Raw genomic sequence first — 23642 nt, 5'->3', positions numbered from 1 at the left:
ATAATAATAAAATTGACATATGTATTTCAATGAATGTCAACACGCGCCAACGCCATTTATTGCTTTTAAATGACTACTTTTAAATACCAGATTAGGTGTTAGGTGTCAGGTAACACGGACGTGGGACTTTTACAAAGTATATATCGTGTCATCCACGATGGCGCTCAGATTTGCCAAATATAACCTTTGATAACATGGCAATACAAGTCAAGGCGCGTCGTCGATCTATACGTAAGCTCTACGTGATGATCGTGTGTAAATTTCAAACGCATAATTAAAGGGGGATATCGATATTCTAGGACTGACTATAAGTAGTTTAGGATCATAATAAAACAATCGATGAATTAATTATCCTTTGGTTCAACTCTATGGAACAGCCTAGGACTACACAAACTATTAGGTATGCTCCGAACAGTAATAGACAGTGTAGCAAGCGAAAAAGACCATTTTGATGTAATGTCACAGAATAAATAATAGTACCACCGTACAGAAATGACACTTCCTCCAAAACCGAAGTCTTACAGCTTATCGGGGACGAATCATGCTGTCCCTTTCTAATGAATGGCTCTATCCTTTTCGGCTGTTTAGGGTTGTCAAAATTTAAGGATGTCTCGGAGAAATGCTAAACCGAATGGAGCCGAGAATGATCGAAAGGAGTGTCGACCCACTGGTAATGTATTAAGAAGGAAGATGATTAGCATATTGATTTTCCGTTATCAATCCCCGGTTTTATTAGAGATGATAATCAAGAATTGAGGCCTCAATGCATCATGCAGTTATCGTGTTCTCCTTTGATTAACTTTAATAACTAAACTAAGACTAAGACATTTGCGCCTACTCATCTTGCTCCCACTAGCAGGTTGGCAGGCGCAGCCGTGGAAAATGCCGCGAGGCTCAAGCGATTAAAATATGCCAACCTGGAACCAGCGTACGATTTTGTTCCGGTTGCGGTCGAAACGGCTGGGCCGTGGTGTTCGGAGGCGAAAAAATTGGTTAGAGATTTGGGGCGGCGTCTACGTGACAGAGGGTGCGATCCCCGTTCAGGCCCTTTTGTCCGGGTCTGCCTAAAACGTAGTCTGACTAATTCGCATTATGACAAAACTTCATTTGAAATTCGCTATTCGTCTGAATCGCTATTGACCTATTACTTATATTACCTATTTCGCAATATGTCCCAAACGCAGTAAGCCTAAGTAGCTGTTTGTCCATTTCGCGATACGCCTAATTACCAGTGAGTAGCTCGATCTACGCCGTAAACGCGTTTGTTCCGCGTAGCGAAATTCCTAGTCGCCCCCCAAAGTGTAATGTTTTCAGGGAAGTCACAATTAGTCAGGTTAATAGTTAGGTAGATTAGGCTCGTTAGGTAGCTTCAGATGCCCGGAGGGCAAACTACCAAGAAATAGAAGCTCCGCAAAGCGGGGCTCCGTCTAGTTACGTTTAAGAGGAAATGTTTTTTGAAAAGAAGTTATTAGAAAAAATCTATTATAGGAGAAGTAACACTAGATTCGCTTTTGGATACAAACTTAATACATAAGTGTAAGTCTCTCTGTACCAGATTCGCTTTTGGACAATAATGCAAGAGGCCTAAGTCTTCTTGTGTCAGATTCGCATTTGGACAAAAACTCATTAGGTCTAAGTCTCAGTGCGACTATTTCTCGGTTGGTCTAGGCATAACGCGAATTAGTCAGACTACGTTTTAGGCAGACCCGGACAAAAGGGTTCAGGCTCCTACTTAGTCCAACAAATATCGCTTACCATCCAGCGCGGCAATTCCGCAAGTATTTTTGGTACTTTTGGACTGGGGAGTCGGAATGGGGTGGATATTTTAAGTAGGGCAGTATATTAATTAATTGTGTTTTTTTTTTAGTTTTAGTGTTTTTGTTTACTTTTTTTTTGTCTTTTATGTGCATGCGTTTGGTTTTTAGATTTTAAGTTTAGACATAGTGATTTTTGTGTATGTAATGTTATTTGTATTAATTCATGTGTTGTTTGTTAATATTAAAGGACATTTTTATTAAATAAAAGCTACTAAGACTTAAACCAAGACTGGGCAGCAGTTTACCTCAAAGCTTTAATTGATACCATACACACTTCTGACAATTCGTAATCCTTATTGCTAAAACAATAAGGTTTACCAATGGTCAGCCAAGAATATTTATATTTGTACCATCCGCCACTCTGTTGGCTAACACTTCTTAAGCTTTATTGCTTAAACAATAAGATTCGTCAGTGGTCAATAGGTTGCTGCTAGTGCAGCAGTTTCCTGTGAATTCGGGTTGCAATTTACTGCACACAAGTTTAAACTAAGTTTGTTGGTAGATGAGGCAGTTTCTTGGAAGTTCTAGAATATTACGTGATGAAGGTTAGAACTTGGAGGACTACTAAATAACTTTACGTTGACGAGATATAATTTAGCTCCAATCCGCCGTGGAAGTTGTTTGAGAAATCTGTGCAAATTATAAATCATCAAAGTACCTAAACCTCACTTCGTTTTTAGGGTTCCGTAGCCAAATGGCAAAAAACGGAACCCTTATAGATTCGTCATGTCCGTCTGTCTGTCCGATTCTGTCACAGCCACTTTTTTCCGAAACTATAAAAGCTATACTGTTCAAACTTGGTAAGTAGATGTATTCTATGAACCGCATTATGATGTTTACACAAAAATAGAAAAAAAAACAATAAATTTTGGGGGTTCCCCATACTTAGAACTGAAACTCAAAAAATCTTTTTTCATCAAACCCATACGTGTGGGGTATCTAGGGATAGGTCTTCAAAAATGATATTTAGGTTTCTAATATCATTTTTTTCTAAACTGAATAGTTTGCGCGAGAGACACTTCCAAAGTGAAAAAATGTGTCCCCCCCCATGTAACTTCTAAAATAACAGAATGAAAAATCTAAAAAAAATATATGATATACATTACATTACCATGCAAACTTCCAACGAAAATTGGTTTGAACCAGATCTAGTAAGTAGTTTTTTTTAATACGTCATAAATGGTACGGAACCCTTCATGGGCGAGTCCGACTCGCACTTGGCCGCTTTTTTAGAATGAAAATAGGCTAATTAGAGTAATTAGGACTAATTAAATAATTATTTAAAAAAAATTGTACACGGCAAAATCGCTCTTACCTATAATATAATAAGCTTCTTTTTTATGCAACATTAATAAATAGATTTTTATATTTTAAACCAACACGAGGAATCGAGGATTTTACCTTACAGTATTTTTAGAAATTTACTCCCGGGCTCGCAAAGCTCGTTGCTATCTAATTAAATTTTAACTATTTTTGTGATAAGGAAAATAAAATAATTTATAATGTCTCGGGTGAAATTCTAATGCTTATAATTATGTTGCTGACAGTGAGACTTGAGTTTACACATTGAACGAGAAGAACAAAAGAGAACGAAATAATATGGAATTTCATTAGTGTTAACAGTGGGAGAAATCTTGACTCAATAGTTTACGTCAAAGCAAAAGCTATCATAGAACAGATCGATGTGATAATGATATTTGCAAAGCTGATTAAAGCACTTAGTAACTCTTAGAAGAAATGAGAATTATAGGGTCGGTCCTCATCTACCCCTTTACTCGATCAGCGCGGAGGGCCTGACGTCACTAAATAGGTTATGCAAATCGTGGTCTAGATTGAAGAGCGCAGTCAACAGTGCGCAAGCCAGATTCTGAAGTTCTGCACTACTGTAGCATACTAAATATTACGATCTGGTTTTCGATGTGTAAGCTCTCTGAAGGAGATAAGCAGCAAATCGGGCTGCTTGGAGGAGATTTGGAGAGGCGTATGCCCAACAGTGGTTGCATACTCGCTGAGGAAGAAGAAGATGTTTAAGCGATGTTAAAGATAAAGTCTGTCTAAGAACGATTCGTCGACTAAATGCTGCTGAATAATTTGTACACCCAGGTTGCTGATACTGATAGAGTATGGCACAATAGTTAAGGTGTTTTCGTGAGTCATGATAGTATCTGGACAATAGGGAATATTGCGCGAAACTCTGCGTAGGGGGCGCCACTATCACAATCCATCATAATCTGAGGGTCTACTGCGAAACACGAAAATCGAAATTTCGTTATCTAACCTCTCTATCACTCTTGAGAGGTAGATAACTAAATTTCGATTTTCGCGTTTCCTGGTAGATCCTTTGTAAACAAACCGCTTTGATGCATCAATGTCATATATATATTTTTTTTATACTACGTCGGTGGCAATCAAGCATACGGCCCGCCTGATGGTAAGCAGTGTCCGTAGCCTATGTACGCCTGCAACTCCAGAGGAGTTACATGCGCGTTGCCGACCCTAAACCCACCCCCCCTCGTTGAGCTCTGATATTTTATTATCTATGATAACTTCTCAAATCAAAAAGCAGTTTAAGGGACAGTATGTATACGTTACTCTATGGTTTAGGAAAGGTGCTAGTGCTGCACTCTCTCTCTGCTCTGGAGGCAGAACATTGCAGTAATACTCCCTATTGCGCTGCAATACACCGTGCGCGTTGGAGGATCTGCCATCTCGTGGCCTGAATCGGAACATAAACATGTACATTCACACGCCACGTGTTTTCTTGTGCATAGTAGGTTCTCCCATCTTGTGGGCTACATCGGAACAGTAAACATCACATTTACGCTTCGCGCCAAAAATCTGACGGCTCCTGTGCTGCCTCCTACAGTTCATGCACGCTCCCTATATATGTATAAAGTATTCCACGATAGTGTAGGTGTTTTCGTGAGTCGTGATAGTATCGAGACAATATACTTATGTATAGGTAGCTAGTTAATTGAATTTTCACATGATATAAAAGTAAAATAAATAGTAAATTTTAAATATTATAAGGACATTCCTACACTAATTGTCAAGAATGCTTGTGTTGTGTGTACTCAGATAACGATATATGATGTAATTTATTGTAATATTTAAGTGCTTAGGTGAACTGTAAACTTCAATATGATGGAAACAAAATAAATATTAAATACATTGACTGCAGCGACAAAGTGCGGAAATTGATAAACGTCATATATTCATATAAATATTGACTTTTTGGTGCCACTCATACACTCAATAATTTTGTATGGTAGGCGGCACGTGGGTAAATGTCTTACTTCACCCATTTACAGCGTTGCCACATAACTTCACGTTAATATAATTTAAAACTAAAATGTCACTAATTAATAGACGCCGTCAAGAGTCAAGGCAGCTCTGAAAAATAATAAACAGCTTTGGCATTTCAGCTATAACCACATATCTTTAAATTCTATACCCAGACCCTGAGGGGATATAACTTCACTTTGTCTTCAAAGGATTATCAACCTATTTTTTATAAGTATACGTCCTAGAATAGTATGAATCTATATCGGTACTTAGGTCATTTTCCTAAGGTGATTAATAGTAGCAGTAATCTCTTCAACTAAGTACTGGAGCGTTGAGTTTTATTTCATCCGTTTTAATATGACTTCAACTTCATAGGAAATACTACGATATAAGATATAACTTTATTCCCTCTAAGTATACATATATCAGGTCGCTATAATTATTTTAAAAAACCTGCCAAGAGCATGTCGGGCCATGCTCAGAGTAGGGTTCCGTAGTTACTCTTCCGTCACAATAAGCTAAACTGGAGGTTAAAGTATGGTAGATTGTTAACCAAGGGATGAACTGTGGGTGTACGTCTTTTTACTATGAAGGGGAAACTTTTTGCGATAACTCAAAAACAGCTAAACTGATCATATCCTCTATAGTTTTCATTTAATGTCTTTCTTAAGCTCTACTCCCAAGATTGTTTTCATATTTTTTGGACCTATGGTTCAAAAGTTAGAGGGGGGGAGGGGACACATTTATTTTTCTTTCGGAGCAATTATCTCCGAATATATTCACGTTATCAAGAAATGTTTGTTGAAGACCCCTATTAGTTTTGAAAGACCTTTGAAGCAAAAAAAAATGTTCACCCCCACTTTACGTGTAGGGAAGGTACCCTAAAAAAAAAAAAATTTTTAGATGTTATTGTACGACTTTGTCGGCTTTAGTGATTTATATATCCATGCCAAATTTCAGCTTTCTAGCACTAACGACCACGGAGCAAAGCCTTGGACAGATAGACAGACAGACAGACGGACATGGCGAAACTATAAGGGTTTCTAGTTGACTACGGAACCCTAAAAATGTTTTATATAACTTGCCCTTTTTCCTAGCGTTTGTCCCGGCTAATTTCCAGGACTCATGGGAGCCTGGGGTCTGCTTGGCAACTAATCTCCAATTGGCGTAGTCACTAGTTTTTATATCACTTGCTGCGTAAGAAAAATAATTAGGTATAGATTTTCTAAAAGGGTTTAGAAAGCCTAACAAAAATTTACATTTTGGCTAATAAATAGGAGATGTCTTAGAGCATTTAACCAACTGGAGCCTTTAAGAGCTTACCTGTCTATCGAAAACCTCGGCCTCACGTCATACTTATTGTATGGACGGACGTAACGTACAAATAGTCCCCAAATAAATGGTAATAGTATAATTTGACGTGCCCCACCTCCGCAAAAATTGGCAGACTGTTTCGCGGGACGGGCAGGCGTCTCTGGTTGGTTAAATGCTCTAAGGGAAATTCGTAAAATTTGGCTATGGGTTGTAAAAATACCTCGTATATTCTAATGCTAAAAAACTTGAACATCGACCAATAAAATCTAAATTGACTGTACCTGCCAGTTAAAGACGTTTAAAACCCATTTTCTCCTCTGACACGTCTCGTAAATCGTATTAATACTCTATTAATAGCGCAATAACTCTCCCAATGATCTCGGGCAAATCAAATTACACCCATTACGAGCAATTCCTTCGGAGCAGCCAATAACTTGGCTTCCGGAGGTGCGTGAGGTATAGAGAAATAAGTAGGAAGAAAGGATTGCTCAGTACATTCGTAGCCTATGTTATCTTATTAAGAGGCTGTCAACACCCAATGTCCTTGAAATTGATGTTACTTAAACAGTTTTTTAAGAAAGACTATTTGTTTTAGTCAAGTAAGAAAAATATATGTTCATATTAATTATATTTCAAAGACCGTGGTTGTACTCGATACATGATTAAACGAAATCGGCTCGATAGAAAATAATTGCAAAGATTGGTCTTAAAATCACAATTAAACGGTTCTATGTCTTTATTGTTTTGACTTATGGGTCTGCAATTAAAATCACAATTACAAAACATTTATATCTAAAACCGCTATTGAGTAAAATATTACACTAATAATCCACTTTTTTTTATTTAAATATTTTTCTTATTATTCCTTTGCTCAGGCCCAGTAACATGCGACAGTGCTATCTCATTTACTCCGATACAAATAGACAGTGTGCGCGCTTTAGGTATTGACAGCCTCTTAAGCTCCTATTATGTAATAATATTAAGTATAAGCTTTAGGCTCCATTAGGAAACACAGAAAAAAAATGATGACTGTTATTAATATTTTTATGTGAGTTTTTTAAACTCCGGCCGTGGCCAGTGGTGGGTTTGATCGTTTTATTTTTGTATATGACACCTTCAGTTTTTTAAGCTAAAAACTTAACACAAGCATAAATTAGCAAAATAAAGCTATGGATTTTATACATATACAGAGTGATTTTGTTGGATTGATGAAGCGCTGGCTGGAGGTCGTGAGAGCGGACATGGAAGACAACAATCTCACATCTGAGGATGCCGAAGACCGGACAAAGTGGAGAAGATTAAGTAGGAAAGCGGACCCTGGCGCTAGGCCGGGTAAACGCTAGGTTGAAGAAGAGGACAGAGTGATTTTGTTATGTACCATACTTTGAGGGGTGAATATGTAGGTCATACTGAACAACTTTTACTATAGGGCCGACCCCAAAACCTAAAACGCAAAAACAAAACTCCTCTCCGTTTTTGACTTCTGGATTGTTTTACCTACTTATTACAAAAAATATCACAAAAATAGCTATTTTTTTTTCTTAGCCGAGTTGAGTGTCCCATTGCTGGGCAAAGCCCCTTAATTTCCACGAGTCCCGATTTCGTATTTCCTCCGGCCAGTTTTTACGGGAGCTGTCAAGGTCATCCCGCCATCTCCGTTTGGGCCTGCCTCGTCCACGTCCCTCTACCGGCATCCACTTGGTGGCTATGCCAGCCCACCTCTCCGGGTGCATGCGGTAGACGTGACCGGCCCAATCCCATTTAAGCCTAGCGGTTTTTTTCGCGCAACAATGCGAGTTTTAGAGCGCAGGTTGGTGTTTCTTATGCGATCGGTTCTTTGAACTTCTAAAATCGCTCCATAGCGCATTGACAAACCTTCAGTTTGGATTTCTTATTATTTATTTAACAATTACTAATAATTTATTATCAATTACATAATTTACCAACGTTCTTATCAAATTTAAAGATCGCACTCAATAAGGCTTCAAAGCGCTTTAATTTAGCTCTAAAAGCCGAACCAAAGGGCTCTCGAGTGTTACTACGTGCCCAGCGTACGATATCTAAAACCGTATACTTACTTGATAGCGAGAGCGCCATAGAAAGTCCTTAGGCCTGTGAACTTTGATTGAACAAAGAGCAAAAGGGGCGAAGTCACGTGACCGCTTTGCAAACGAAGTGCCCATTTTCCTATAATCAGAAGGGGTTATCAATTACGTCACACGTTTAGGGGGAAGGGAGGGGTCAAAAATTGTGACATGTTGTGACAAGGGGAAGGGGGAAGTCACAAATTTTGTGTTGTGACTTCAGTTTAACTTCATCAGTAATCGAAAATGTATTTATATTTTTTTATTCGCTGTGCAGTTAAATAATGAGTTTTTGACCGACAATAGTTTTTATCGTGTAATTTTCTTTCCTAATTGGTTTCCTAAGTGGTTGTAAAATTACTAACATTTCTTTTATTACAACATTATTACAACACATAACCTTCAGGCAAAGGAGAGATAATAATTATTGTACTTAACCTAGACTTGGCTCATGAGGCATATGAGGCATGCTGACTCGACGATCATTGTCCCGATAGTCATTTCAGTGAACGGTCGTCAGCGAAGAGTCTCCACCAACACCTTGAGAGACTCTCGCTCGGTTCAAGGGTCAGATGCAGAAGGCGGTGATCTTGGACACGGCGCGGATAGTCCGGCGGTTGCTCTCTCTGCGGCCCTGACCACCGGCAGCTTGGGCCTTGCCCCGCTTTTTTGTATTGTTTTTATACGTGTCAATGTATTACAATTTTACATTCATATTATAAACAACCTAACTTATGAATTGTACTTTTATTCTTTCCATTCCATGGAAATCCCGAGAACCCCTCAAGAGCCGTGGATGTTTCTTTACGAACAAAAACATGTTCCGAAGAGGTGTTCTAGAAGTGTACAGTTGCTATCAGTTATATCGGAGCGTCCGAGATGGTCAAAAATATCTGAACACGCACTCTAACACCTTGACAATAGAGGCGTGTTCAGATATTTGTGAGCACCCTGGCCGCACCGATATATCTGATGGCGACGATTCTAACAACACTTAATTACCTTTCCATTGATAGACCTTATAACATTGCAATAAGGTTTACAAATTCCCAATGTACGTCCCAAGTAGCACAAAACTGCATTATATGGTGTCACAAACTGTTCACGTCGGTAACTTTAGCATTTATATAGAGTTATAATATGACATCCCAACTGCAATAGCTGAAAATTAAGCTATCGTCTGTATAATAACGTTATTATGCATCACCACTGCACAACTGTAATGCTGCAAGCGTTAATATAGGAAAACAGTTCTATATTATACAGCTTTTAGCAATTAATGGAACTGAGAGCTGAAATGTGGAACTGTAAGCTGTATTGGCGCATTTTTGTGGGCTTTAACTAAGCTATATTCTGAATAGGACGCCACAAGTGTACCCTTAGACGCTTGCATTTTAAGAAAGAACATGTGAACTACTATATTGCAATCAGTTATTCAGTGATATCAATTAACAATGATATAATGCGCCTGGCTGCATATAGTGGAACATTAGTAGTGTTAATCAGCTTATTCCATGCAATCCTATAATAACACTTATAAAGCCCCCATGATCGCTTTGGATGAATTCATATACTTCTGAATTACAGCAAACTGCTGGTTATTAGATCACATGTGGCTTGTGAACCCAATTGGAGCTGAATACTTGTACCAGCGTGGGCTATTAATCTGCTAATGTAGTTAAATAAGATCTTATAGACTACATTTTTATCGCCTCATAGTTATTTATTAGTTACTCGCCACCAGCGTGGCGACATTGTGATCTGGAAACAGAAAAGGAAAACTGGCGGAATACGCCGAAAAATTAATAGAGAATTTTTGAAATCCCTAAAACTCATACGGAGAGTTTAGTAGTTCATTGCTAATTGTGCCACTATTTGCGTACAATGCGGCCCACAATGATGCTATACACAAATCTATAACTGATTTGTTTAACACAAGATCTCGCCGTGTCAGCTCTTTGCTGACTTATAAACTACGAGTGGACAATTAGACAGCCCAGTACTAGTCAATGTACCTCGAGTGAACACTGAAATAGCTTCTACCATTTTATCGTGGTTAATACGGTACACATTGGTGATCTGCCATTTTTTTAGATTTCAATGTTATATATTATTCATTTATCCTAATTAAGTCAACGAAAACGACACCGGATTTGTGTAGGAAACCGGATGATTTTATGAGTAACAGCTTATCGTCAATTTATACGAGTATTATGAATAAAAAAGTATTCTTTGTTCATAACATCGACTTATTTAATACTAAAATTTTCAAGTAAACAGTGATATTTTGGGGGCGCGTGTAAAATTTATCTACATTCATATAGTATTTGACAATAAAATTTCTTTCCCATTTGAAATTCACACACATGGGAATAAAATTAATGTTGTACTTAGGTACCAAAACTAACGTTTACACCTTCATTGCACCTTCTTTATAAACATCACGTCACGAAATAGTTCATGCTAACAATATAAGAAAATAATAAAGGAGTGGAGCAATAAATATTCACAATCGTCCCAATTATGCATTCTCAACTCCTTAGAAGCGTTAAATCAATCCTTTTAAGTACTTTGTGCTGAGAAAAGGGCAACAGGGACTCTATTAATCAGCCATTAAGCTGTAAATAGGTAACACGTGATCCACTAATCAGTCAATGTTCAGCTCTTAGGGTGACTGTTACCTTTAGTAATGCTGATATAATGCTGATATAGTGCTATATTTCCAATTATTCAGCTGACAGCTGATTAATTTGTGCCCAAAATAGAGTTATATCAGCACTTACAGCGCCTCTAACACTCTTATTCAGCTGGTTTATACAGCTAAGGGTTCTATTCTGTACAATAATTCAGCTACTATACAGCAGGTCTGTGCTACTTGGGGTATAACCAGTCACCTAATATTTAAAAGACTGCACACTCCTCGGCATAATCATGACATGAACATCAATTGGAAAACGTATGTATGTCGCCGGCCGATCGTAAATTCCGCCAGACCATAAAATTCATAGGCATATATCTTGAGACGCCACCATTTTATGATCTGACTAGCGACCAGCCATATCGTTTAAACTTCATTGTATAATGATTTTAGTAGCAACGTTTAGGCATGTCGAATAAGTAGGGCGCATAAGAAAATATAAACATTCCGTACGTGTGGGGTGAGCCTAAAACTTTATTGGAAAGATTTCAAACCTGTTTGTCTCACGTCACATTTTATCTAAAAAAACTAACTGAAAACCTTTCAAAAATGGAACTTTCCAATCAGTGTCAAAATTACAGTAAAAATGTAAAGACTGTATAAAATAAACACTCACCAACATCCCTTTTTTTTAGCAAACAACACCAAGAATACCATCAAAATGCAGTTGCTGCATGACCACCCGACGTTGGCCGTGAGGAGCCAGAAGGATTCCGATGTGGAAGTGAAGGAGAGAAGATCTTCAAATGCTTCGCTGATGATGAACCCTGTGGCCAGTGGGGACAATGTGACCACCGGGCTGCCCTCGGCGCACAGACTGAAAGAAGAGCTGCCGCCTTTAGTTCCGTGCTGCGAGGGAAAAGAACTGCAGGTACTTTACATGATCTATTTTTGTGTTCCTCTAGCCCACAGGTCTAAAATGTAGCAAGCATAAACATCATTCTCGACATGGACTCTAACCAAAGTACTCACATGAGATGCCTATTTAACAATAAGCTGCTAGTGCCTTCCGTACTTATTCTTTTTATTAGGGTCTGACCAAGATTCTTCCTTTAGAGTGATCTGCCACGCGCTCTGGTGCCTTCGATGTTGCCCTCTTCTGCTCATCATTTGGTTTCGCTTCAGTGTCTAAAGATCACCTCAACTATTTCCCAGTCTGATCTTATTTTCCATTGCTAGTGCCATTTGCCAGAGTGCTAGTTTCTCATGAAAAACCTGATTATATACCTATGTATGTACCTAGAAATCCCTAATATGTTTAGTTAAGATCTGATCTAATTGGTACTTAGTAACTTTACCTAAGAGTGTTCTTTTCCTTGGGAAGCGAGAGACGCCATCACGAATATTTGCCGCTGAATATGTGTGACCGGTCACACTAGTCAACAGCTAATATTTCCGTAACCAAAACAAATACATAACTACAAATACATATCCTATGTGACACTATAAAGTACAATAAATAGCAGTAGGTATATCAATTCGTGTCATGGTAACATATTTCTACGTTAAAGCTCGTCGAAGAAAAGAAAGTATTCAGTACCGAATTTCTTGATGGATGGCGTATATGTTTATTCTACACTAAAACGTAGTTTCTGCATACGTCTCAAAAGACTCATGTAATTTTGTACCTAATCGAATAACAATATTACATTATACGGGTCAATTTTTATCCAATAATGTATTAGAAGCAGACACTGATTAAATTTGGGCTTCATTCATAAAATTCATCGCACAAAGTAGGGTGACTTATCGCACATAATAGTGATATTAGCTGACGAGTTTGAATGGAGTGCTTGAATTTCTTTTGGATTAATCTTACCTACTAAATAAATATGGGTGGATCAACTGTTTCTTGTTATTTTGTCCCTCAAGCAACACCGGCTTCCGACACGTGTTGCTCGAAGATTTTGTCCCATCAACTAGGATACTAGCTTCCTGATATGCTAGGTATCTAGATAACCCTTTACGAAAAGGCCCTAAAACTATTACAAAAATGCATTTTTAATGTATGTAAATGCCATAAAACCAGAATTTAAGATGTGACATAGGAGAACGTAACCATGAGTGAGAGTGAGAAGAAAAAGTTGGTTCACCCGTATTTCTTTTTACCGCACTCGCGCGAAAAAGATTTTATTTCATGCAGGTGTACTGAAGGACTAAAGCCTATATTCTTCCCGCGGCAGTTTTAGGTTGTGAAAAAAAAGCTATAACTCCCTAGGGTTTTTATTAATATGTCAGTAGTTCAAGTTCAAATATACTTTATTCATGTAGGCCTAGCAACAAGCACTTATGAATAGTAAGACAGTATTACATTAAGCTAATTATCAGAGCAATTTATTGATGTTATAAGTATTATTCCATATATAATACTAATGAATATAATTCATAGATCAAATTTATTTCATACAAGCGAATTAGTGCGATCGTCTACTATTCTCTTAAGGCACCGTGAGTTCAGGTCGCAGTTCGCTAAGCACTGAGCGAATACGCATGCGTGCCCGGGATCGCGGATATCATTATTATTAAATTGTCATTTTTGTTAACAATAACTAAATATAACGAACGATTCTATAACAATGATATTCGCGAACCTGGGCACGGCCGTCCGCGCAGTGCTCACCGAGCCGCGTTCGGAGAAGCACCTGAACTCACTGCACCCTAAAGCTATAAACTCTATTAGGCCCAAGACCCACACTCTGAACCGATTGCAACAGCTATCACTACCTAACAATACTAAAACACCTATATATTTTAGATAAACGAGGACCTGGTGCGCAGCGGTCTGTCTGCCATCTCCGTCAAGCATGAGAACGTCATCCACTGCCTCAGCTCTTCAGAAGCCTGTGAGAGAATCCAGCTTACGCCGGGGATCGTGAAGGTACCTACTGACTGGTTATCGGTTGATCTAAGGTCTACCAACCATTTCCGTCAAGTATGAAAACGTCAACATCATCTGCCTCAGCTCTTCAGAAGCGTGTGAGAGGATCCAGCTTACGCCGGGGATCGTGAAGGTACTGACTGGTCATCGGTAGACCTAAGGTCTATCAGCCATCTTCGTCAAGCATGAGAACGTCATCCACTGCCTCTGCGACTTCGTCTACGTGGAATGATGATGATTGATAAAAGCTATTCTATCTCCATGGCTCAGAATCGCTTCCTCCACAATCCTATTTCGTCACCTTTTTAAATCATCCATAATGCCATGCCATGTCATCGTCAACAGCATACAATTCCTAAATCGTCACCTTCGTAACGACGTTCATTCTCGTCCACGAGATTACTATTTTGACTACAGTCCCTGATGGTTCCGGACACCATATCTAGTTTAGTTTTATTTGTTATTTTTTTGAGATTTCATTTCTTTATCGTAAAATGGAACACATTAATTAGTTACAATAGATAGGGTAGTTTTTTCGAATATTTTTGACGTTTATAAAAGCCAGTTGAAGGTAGATGATTGCGATGGCTGCTCATAGTCGTATGCGCTAGCTCGTGCGTCGTGAAAAATAAGAAATACGTAAAAACTGTCGATGTGTGTGCTCGCCGGAGCTACTACAGCATCAGCTCGCCAATGAAGAGTGTCGGTACCGACAAGCTGTTCGTCGTGCAGAGACGGGGTGAGTTGGCTTTCGATTTATTCGCTTTCACTGGCATAGATTGTTAAATTTCTCGTAGTCTAAAACAATTTCCCTATTCGAGGGCGATTGTACAGTCCCAAATCGTCTACATGTCAATACAGGAAAATAGGAATGTTGACGAATCAAAACAGTGGACTCTGACAATAATGACAAGTTAAAAAGTAACGAGGATTGTAGACAAAGCGGCCCTGAGCCATCTCCATCCCTCGAACCGAACTACACATACCGAATGTCACTTTCGCATATAATCTCGGTTTTCAGAGTTTTTACTATTCGCTCAAAAACTGGAGAAATAGCTAGAATATATAAAATTGACATCAGATTTGCCAGTATTCCTACAACCAAGAACGTAACAATAGAACGTCAAAACAAATAAATCATCCAAAATGGTTATCGATAAAATGCTTTTTAATCTCCCTAATGTAAATTCCTGTATCTCTTCTCCATCCATACAACAAGATATCGGCCGAATTAAAGTATAAAACTTGACAACAAAGCAACAATGGGATACAAAGAACTCCAGCCATTGTACCGTGATCCTCGGGGCTTAAATACGGAGCTTTTGTGCGAGCTTTATTTATAAATACGTATAGATTACAACAAAATGTGATGATGTGAATTGACGATTATGGAGGCCTATTGTAATGAATGAGTCGGTTAGAAATTCTGAATAAATGCTTCACAATTTTTTGTAATATTTGTGCAAAAGACTTCCGAAAATGCGATCAGTATTTTTTGAAGTGAAACTTCTTATGCGACTTGCAACAAGGTTGCGTTAAACGTTTAACGCTATAATCGGTAACATAAAGTACTAAATAAAAACAGTCTTTATTTATTCATAAAGTAAAATTTGGCAGATGTTAATGTTATTTGAAGTGAAGTTTTACTTCTTCCGCACGGAGGGACTCCACGCACAATTTTTTTATTTTATTTGCCTACTTTAGTGTCCTCAAAGGTCTCCCCTCGTTTCCTCCACTCGACCCTGTCATTAGCATTTTTCCACCATTTTGGATAGAATGCGTCCATCTCCTTTTCGGTCGGCCTGCACCGTCTGTGGTGTTCCGTAGGTCCCACTCAGTAACCATTTTGGCCCACCTTTCCGGGTGCATGCGGCAGGTGCATGTCCAACTCAGTCCCCAGTCGATAGACAACGATCAAAAATATACAAGGTTTTTTTTACACAATACTTTTATTACATAGCATTTATTAGGAATCTTGAGGCACATATGATGATAAGAGAAAAACTTATATTTCCTAAAATAAACTCCCAAAACCTTTCTATTCCCGGAGAAACATCATTAGCGAAGTAAATTTCATTTATTTACTAGCGGAGACAGTCTATTACTTATAGGTTCTAAATATATCTATGCTCAAAGTAAGACGGATATTTTGGACATGTACTCAAAAGGTTTATACTAGGACACGGATATATGTACAGTCAAGTGTAAAAATATGGGTGTACACATCTTGCTCAAAAATATGTCCCATAGCATCTTATTTCAGTATAATAAGAGCGTAGAACCATTTTTATGAGACGATTCTCTCGATACATATTTTTGCAGCTGACTGTACATATAGTATCGAGTAAATTACCCTATTGTCCCCACCCCCACTCCTATTTGGTTAACACGTGTGGCTAGACTGTACCTAAGGGTTAATTTCAACCCTAAAAATCAGTTAGTCTTTCATGAGGCTCGGGTACCTATTGTTTTTTTTTTTACTAAGTCGTTGGCAAACACGCATACAGAACGCCTGATGGTAAGCAGTCTCTGTAGCCTATGTACGCCTGCAGCTCCAGAGGATGCCAACCTAAACACTCCGCACCCTCTTTGAGCTCTAGCAACTTTACTCACCGGCAGGAACACAACACTATGGGTCTAGTGTTATTTGTTTGGATGTGTGGTTAGGTTGATTGTACTTAATGACTTTTCATGAATTTAATCTGGATATGACAGCTGTCAGATCATATCCACAAGAAATGTTATTACAATTAGAAAAAGGCAAGGACACGTATCGGCGTTGCAACTCATGCCGGTGCCTCCACCGTTCGGGCTTGAAGAGAGTGTCGTATCTCGGTCGGATGACGCCAGACGAACTGGTGTCCCTTTTTGCACTTTAAGAGGAATTCCTAGCTGCGATTTTCATACAAACACTCTCGACTGTTCCCTCCCTGGATTTTTAACCTAGAGAAATGATTTTTTTCAAACAAGATCAATAATATCATCAATATCTTTGCCACTATGTTTGGCTTTTTTGGATCATTTTATTTTGAAGAAACTTATAGCGCCTTAAAATAGCAAAAACGGCTCAATTGGCTACAAAAAAGGCATAGCGGCATAGATTATTGCTTCCTCTTGCAGTTTCCAAAATTTCATAAATATTGTTTGCATTTTGGATGAGGAAACAGTCGAGAGCGAATCCTCAATTTTTGAGTTTTTTCCGTGGGAATTTTAGTCCGAGCTGCAGTTTCCCTTATCGCACACACGCACTCCCGCCCACCGCAGCGTGACAGAAACTTAAAAAAATCGAGATTTGAAAAGTTGCTCAGCTGCGTTGCTCTTAATTGAGATCTCTTCATTTTTCAGCGTCGCAACTCGTACCGCTGCCTTCACCGCCCGGACTTGAAGCGGGTGCCGTACCTCGGCCGGATGACGCCGGACGAACTGGAGTCACTCTTCAGGGGCCACGCGGACTTCCCGGCCTGGTCGCAGAGGAACGGTTAGTACCCTATGTTATGGAAGATCGATATGATGTATTCGTGTGGCTTTCGCTTAGTGGCAATGAAATAAATAAATAAAAAATTCAGGCCACTAATGACCCATACCTTAAAACTAGCTTACATATTATGACTAAAGAAGACATTATGGCTGTGAATTTCACATCCCCGCTGTGTCAGGTATAGTAAGAATTAACCGAAATCATTGGCTGTGTCAAACAAATTGCGTTGTTTCTTTTGTGCACCGCGGTGGCTACCTAACTTTTCATTAGTGAGAAGGACCAAGAAAGTTTAAAAGGCAATTGTTGCGTTTAATGCATGTTGATTATAAGATGTAAATGTTTTGAACAGATGTGTCCCGCCGAGTTTCTTCTCGGTCCCATATCGGAATTCCCTCCTACAATTTAGGAGGGATTTAAATCTTCTCGGGTCAGAGGTGTAGGGTTAAAGTCGGCTAAGCTTTATTTGACGTTCATAAGCGTATTATAATTAGGCATTAGGCAGGCAGAGTTTTTATACTTTGTCTTTGAATATATAAATATTACAAATAAGAATAATTACTATTTTTTGTATTGATTATATTACGAAATGACATTAAAAAAAAACAATATGTAAGTATATTAAAAGAGGTAAAAATAATATACACAATATAGGTAAATTAATCAATACATAAAAATGGTCATTATTTTTTATTAGTAATATTTATGTCCTGAGAGATAAAATTAAAGGATCGTTTAAAAATATTCTTGTGCTTGTAAAATTAAAATCAATGATTAAATAAGGAATTAGTATGAGTATGAATATGAGTTGAATTTTATTGCTAATGTCGACTCCATAGCTCGCTATTAGTCATACCGTGCGATAAAAACACCGATGCCTATTTATAATATGCCTACTTGAAAATTAAACTATTTTTATTTTATCACCAAAAAGGTATATACTGAATGCCTACAATAAATTGTGCAGATATTTTGCAGATAACCAAGACAGCGCGCCAAGAGTAATGTTACCGCCTGACGAAAACATTCTCAACCGAGACCTTAGGACAAAAGAGCCTACAATGGCTGATGGTAAGTCACTCAAGCATACATACAAGGTGACCTTAGCCATTGGACAAACCCTGAAATCCCACGTAGGGTTACTTCTCAGGAATGCTCTGACGTTAATGTTTTTTTAATTAGAACAAAAGATATTTGCAATAATCGACAACAAAAAGAAACACACTGTGTTAATCTTTGGCAGTGGTTTTGATAATTTGTTCGAAATATTTGATAATGATGACTTGAAAGGTTGAAGAAGGTTCCATACTATTCTTTGAGGATATTACCTTAGGAGCTACTAACACATACAGGCTGCTCCAAACTAAAAATTGGTAATTTCTTCGAAACCGCTACACCGGTTGTTATAATACTTTGTACACTGGTTCTAAATACCCTAATGCATATGTACCTTTCGGCTTTGTCCAATGGCTAGGGACACACTGTATACAACGGAGTGAGCTCTACGACCAAAAAGTGCGGTGCGAAAGAGAGCATCAAATTCAAGATATCTCACTTACACAATAACTTGTAACGTAAACATGCTGTCAAATATAGTCGTTACTTCCGTAATCAAAAGGGATGCATTTTTGTAGTTTACTTTTTTTTGTCTCACTTTTTGGTCATAGAGCATACTTTGCTTTAGGTTTACCTCCGTGAGGTAAGTCCAGGGGACCTAGCCAAAATGCCAATCGTTTGCGCTACGACAACTAAACGCTTTGTCTCTCTATCGCCCTGTGGTTGTGTGACGTCACAACCCCATAATGTAAACAAACAGGTTCACTCTACTTACAGCTCGATGAATAAACCAGTTCTTATTCGACCGCCCAAAAGCTTTGACGTTTCATTTATAAATTCCTAAGTGTCTATAAAAGTACCTAAATCATATTAAATTATCTCATAAACATATTAGTGCGATAGAGACAGAGAGCGATTCATTGTCGTAGCGCAAACGATTGGGATATTGGCTAGGTACTATATAGCTGACGAGGAAGTTTTTATTTACATCCTTCTAATATGGAAATAGCATTAGGTAACTCAAGAGAAATTATCCCGAATTTTCTTTTCCGTTTCTCGAAGTTAATGAATGGCTGACAGCTCAAAGGGAATGATTTATTATGTCGTTGCCGTCCTTTATGAGATGAGCCTTAATTATACCTAGTGGCTTGAGCACCTAGTGTTGCTTCTCAAGTCATGGGAGAAAACATTGATTCGGCAGAAAGTGAGATTTATTAAATTTATAGTCAGCAAAGTTGTTAAGAGGGAAGTAAGCACGTGATTGCGTATACAAAGAGATAAAACGTTTTTCCACTTCAAAATATTTTCCATTCTCTGAGGGAGACTAAGAGGATTCATTATTATTGTTCATAAATATCTTCCAAATAGAGGTATATCTCTATAGCACAAAATAAAAAATAAACAGAAGGTAAGTTCCCGCCGTTCTTAAAAAATACATACCTAAACTTGCCTGACTCACTAGGGTTGCTTCTGTATTAATTTCGAATTTTAAAAAGGAGGAGGTAATGTAAGTTTACATGTTTACATTCCTTAGAGACTGAATTTGACGTACATGACAGTAGGTACCTACGTAGCGACGGGGACGTCAAGTGAGCAACGCGCGCACAGCCCGACTAAGCTCTGCCCGAGAGTGCCCGAGAACGCCTGTAAATTTACTGTGTGCGTAAATGTCACGTCTGTGTGCGTGCGGCGAAAATGGCACTTTGTACTGAGCGGACTCTGCTCCGGCGCGCGCCACCGCTATTTACTTCGTGTTCTATAGTTCGCGGCCAAAAGTATCTGTTACAGTCTAAGTGTCGGTTGCACCAGACCATCTGTCGCCGTTAAATCGCTTGCTAAACATTATTGTATGAGAAATTTCATTTTTAACTGCTGAGTGACGTTCATCTATCCACTAATTGTAGTTGATGCAACTGGCCCTAATTGTTCTACTTACATACTTACACATAGTCTGATAGGTTGCTTTTGATGCTGACTGTACAAATTTAATTAATCTTACAGAAAACGGCTTAGTACTTCACCCGATCCCCGAGATCAGATCGGGCGCAGAGGATGTTCCGGCCGGCATGCGATTGCACGGAGCTCGTGCGCGACTGTACACGTCAGTCCAGGCGGTTAGAGCGGGAGACCAGCGGGAGTGAGTTTAAACCATTCTGTACCTTAAAGCTATTAGAGTCAACTCTGACTCAAAGAGTTCTCAGCTCGAGCATAGATTTCCAGCGGACATAAGGCTCTATCAATGGAGAGCGTTAATTACGTAATAACGATATAATCGCGTCTAACATACTTGTAGCTACTCGTCCGCTTGTTTTAATTCACAGTTCTGTCCCACTCCCACAATGACAGTTTAATGGGGTTGGTTGGAGAAATTATTTTACAGATGTCGCCAGTATAGGGTTTACCTGTCGATCCTACGAAATGTCAATATCTTGTTTATTAAAAAAAAAAATGGCCTGGATGCAAGCCTAAACCAAATCTCATAGAACAACACTACAGACTGCTAATACCTATGCTGGCGTCATCTCCTGGGATGTCAACTCCATTTGCCTACTAAATCAATTGCAATACTGTTTTTTCACGGAAACATTCAGTATTTTTATACTGTTTCTTTTTTTATTCTCACTTTACAATTTGTTATGTTTTCCAATGGCTTTAAAAGCTGTTACTGCCTGGTGTTTTTTTTTATTCCTTTAACTTTCAAGCAACTAACAATTCCTTATATTTTCAGTAGTTGCGATTCAGTAAACGAAGCATTAGACAGCACCATACCTGAAGACCTGACAGAAGACGAAGTCCAGCTCAAAGAGGAACTTCAGATCATACTCCCACCAAGACCAGATGATGTCAACGCTGACTGGTCTACTACTAGCAATGCCACTTCTAATACTAATAGTTGAACGTAAAATAAGAATACAAAAACTGAGAATCTGAAAGAGACTTACGCATTTGACAAATAATATAAACAAAGGACGAATAACAAGACGGGCGGAGATCATTAAAATATAAAGTACAAACAATATGGGAATCGAGAAACTGATTATGAAGCCATTTGAGAAACGACGCAATGTCATATATAAACTGAAAACAAAATTACTAGATGAGGAAGTTTAAAATATACAATATGAGAATATCGAAAAACTTTGGAGAAAGATTTTGAAAACAATATAATGAGAAGAGGATGTATTCAATTATGCATGAGAATTGAAAAACCTTGGGAACAATTTGAGAAACATCAACCCAAAATGTATTAAGTCAAGAAAGATAATGTAAAGATGAGAAAATACTGAACAACTATCTTAGTGGCAAAAATAACGAGTCTGAGTTATTTTTTAACGCGACAAACGTGACGCTTATCAATAAGACTTGAATTATTATTATCAAAGAAGATAAAGCACAAAACTAAGGATCTAAACCAAAGAAACCGAAGTTATAACTATTGTCATCTGACGAGACGACGTAAGAAAATCTAAAATTTTAAGACGCACCGAAAATGAAAATGTGCTCCTTTTGAAAGTTCGAAATCTATAGAATAGTATTATGGCAAACAAAATAGCCAAATATAACCTGCTAAAGGTCCTCAAACGCTGTCGTTTAGACCTAAAACGATACAGGATAGGGGCTAAGATACGTTTGAGGTTGGCTAAGATAGGACAAACTTTACGGAGCGCGGCGGTAGTAGGTGCCATGTACGTTGGTTGGATTCTATTGGACTTGATTAAATGACTAGAAGACATATTGAGTTTTGAGTTTTATTTTCTCGCTATCCTGTAGCAGAGAATTTGAAATAGAGGAGGATTGTTAAAGAAAACTTTGTGACCACGGCAAATTTACTGCCATCTTTCGACAGATTCGAAACTTTTAGAGCGCCATTTCACTTTGATCCTTATTCTTTCACTGATATGTGTTAAATTTGTTAAGAGCGATGATAACCTTTAGCTGGTGCCCGGTAAGAGGGCGCCACTTTTTGATATTTTACAAAACACATCTGTGAAAGAAGTCGAATGGCGTTCTAAAAGTATTCATCGTGTGTCGAAAGATGGCAGTAAATTTACTGTGGTTACAGAATTTTCTTTGAGAATCCATATCTATTTCAAATTGTCTTTGTAGCAAGAATCTTAAATTCACACCCACTGTTGTTTTTGGGCCATTAGAGATGCAAAATATGACTGAACATCTCTGCCTCTTTCTGCAGGATGATACTCCTGCTTGATCGCAGTTTTACATCAGATTACTTTAAGGCTAAATCACTGCAGAGACGTCAACGTGACGTTATTCAAGGTCGTAATTTTTTTGTGGGTTATCCTATAGGAATCTTGGAGCTTAAATCGGTAACCTGACATTACCACTACGTCATTAAGCAGGCCTGGCACGTGTGCCGCGGCTGTATCTACAACCTCTGTATTTTTCCAACTGTTATTAATTACAGAAATGGGTGTTTTTCTCACGAGATACGTACCGTCATGTCACGCACGCTTTCCTGCGAGTTGGAAGGTCATGCCATCGCGGGCGATAACTCAGTGAAAGGTAGATGCCTTCCAGGGCACTATGTCCAAAGGTCAAAACGTCCAAGGAGTCAATATGTCCAAGGGTCAAAACGTCCAAGGAGTCAATATGTCCAAGGAGTCAACACGTACAAAGGTCAAACCGTCCAAAGAGTAAATTTGCCCAAGGAGTTAAAACGTCCAGAGTCAATATGCCCAAGTGTCAAAATGTCCAAAGAGTCAATATATCCAAGTGCCAATATGTCCAAAGAGTCAATATGTCCAAGGAATCAAGATGTCCATGGGTCAAAACGTCCAAGTAATCAATATGTCCAAGGAATCACAATGTCCAATGGTCAAAACGTCCAAGTAATCAATATGTCTAAGGAGTCACAATGTTTAAAGAGTCAATATCAACATGTCCAAGGAGTCAACAAGTCCAATTAGTAAATATATCCAAGTGCCAAAATGTCAAAGGGTCAAAATGTCCACGGAATAACTGGAGTTTACGTTATATTGAAAACAATAATATTTATTTCTTTTTATACCTTTTT

General features: G+C 38.4%; 1 protein-coding gene across 2 annotated transcripts; it reads left to right on the top strand.

Moving 5' to 3' along the window:
* The first annotated feature begins 11684 nt into the window (after positions 1-11684).
* LOC133519357 (uncharacterized) lies at positions 11685-22346 on the top strand. Of its 2 annotated transcripts, none has more exons than XM_061853400.1 (6): positions 11685-12069; positions 13954-14076; positions 17422-17554; positions 18530-18622; positions 20609-20744; positions 21339-22346. In XM_061853400.1, exons 1-6 carry the CDS (start codon positions 11860-11862, stop codon positions 21502-21504), a joined length of 861 nt encoding a protein of 286 aa, XP_061709384.1. In that variant the 5' UTR covers positions 11685-11859; the 3' UTR covers positions 21505-22346. The 2 variants fall into 2 exon arrangements, with proteins under 2 accessions (XP_061709384.1, XP_061709383.1); XM_061853399.1 differs by having other exon boundaries at positions 11702-12069; positions 21336-22346.
* Positions 22347-23642: the final 1296 nt, after the last annotated feature.

This window comes from Cydia pomonella, chromosome 6, assembly GCF_033807575.1.
Source record: "Cydia pomonella isolate Wapato2018A chromosome 6, ilCydPomo1, whole genome shotgun sequence".
In the NCBI taxonomy this organism is placed as follows: Eukaryota; Metazoa; Arthropoda; class Insecta; order Lepidoptera; family Tortricidae; genus Cydia; species Cydia pomonella.
Note: the sequence above shows the minus strand (reverse complement) of the source record. Positions and strands in the feature narration are given on the sequence as shown.

What these genes read in the sequence shown, in the direction of transcription:
- LOC133519357 (XM_061853399.1), top strand. Translation starts at nt 11,860, where the DNA reads ATGCAGTTGCTGCATGACCACCCGACGTTGGCCGTGAGGAGCCAGAAG. An exon ending in GGCCTGGTCGCAGAGGAACG is followed by an intron (nt 17,555 to 18,529) that starts GTTAGTACCCTA and finishes GATATTTTGCAG; the next exon opens with ATAACCAAGACAGCGCGCCA. An exon ending in AGAGCCTACAATGGCTGATG is followed by an intron (nt 18,623 to 20,608) that starts GTAAGTCACTCA and finishes TTAATCTTACAG; the next exon opens with AAAACGGCTTAGTACTTCAC.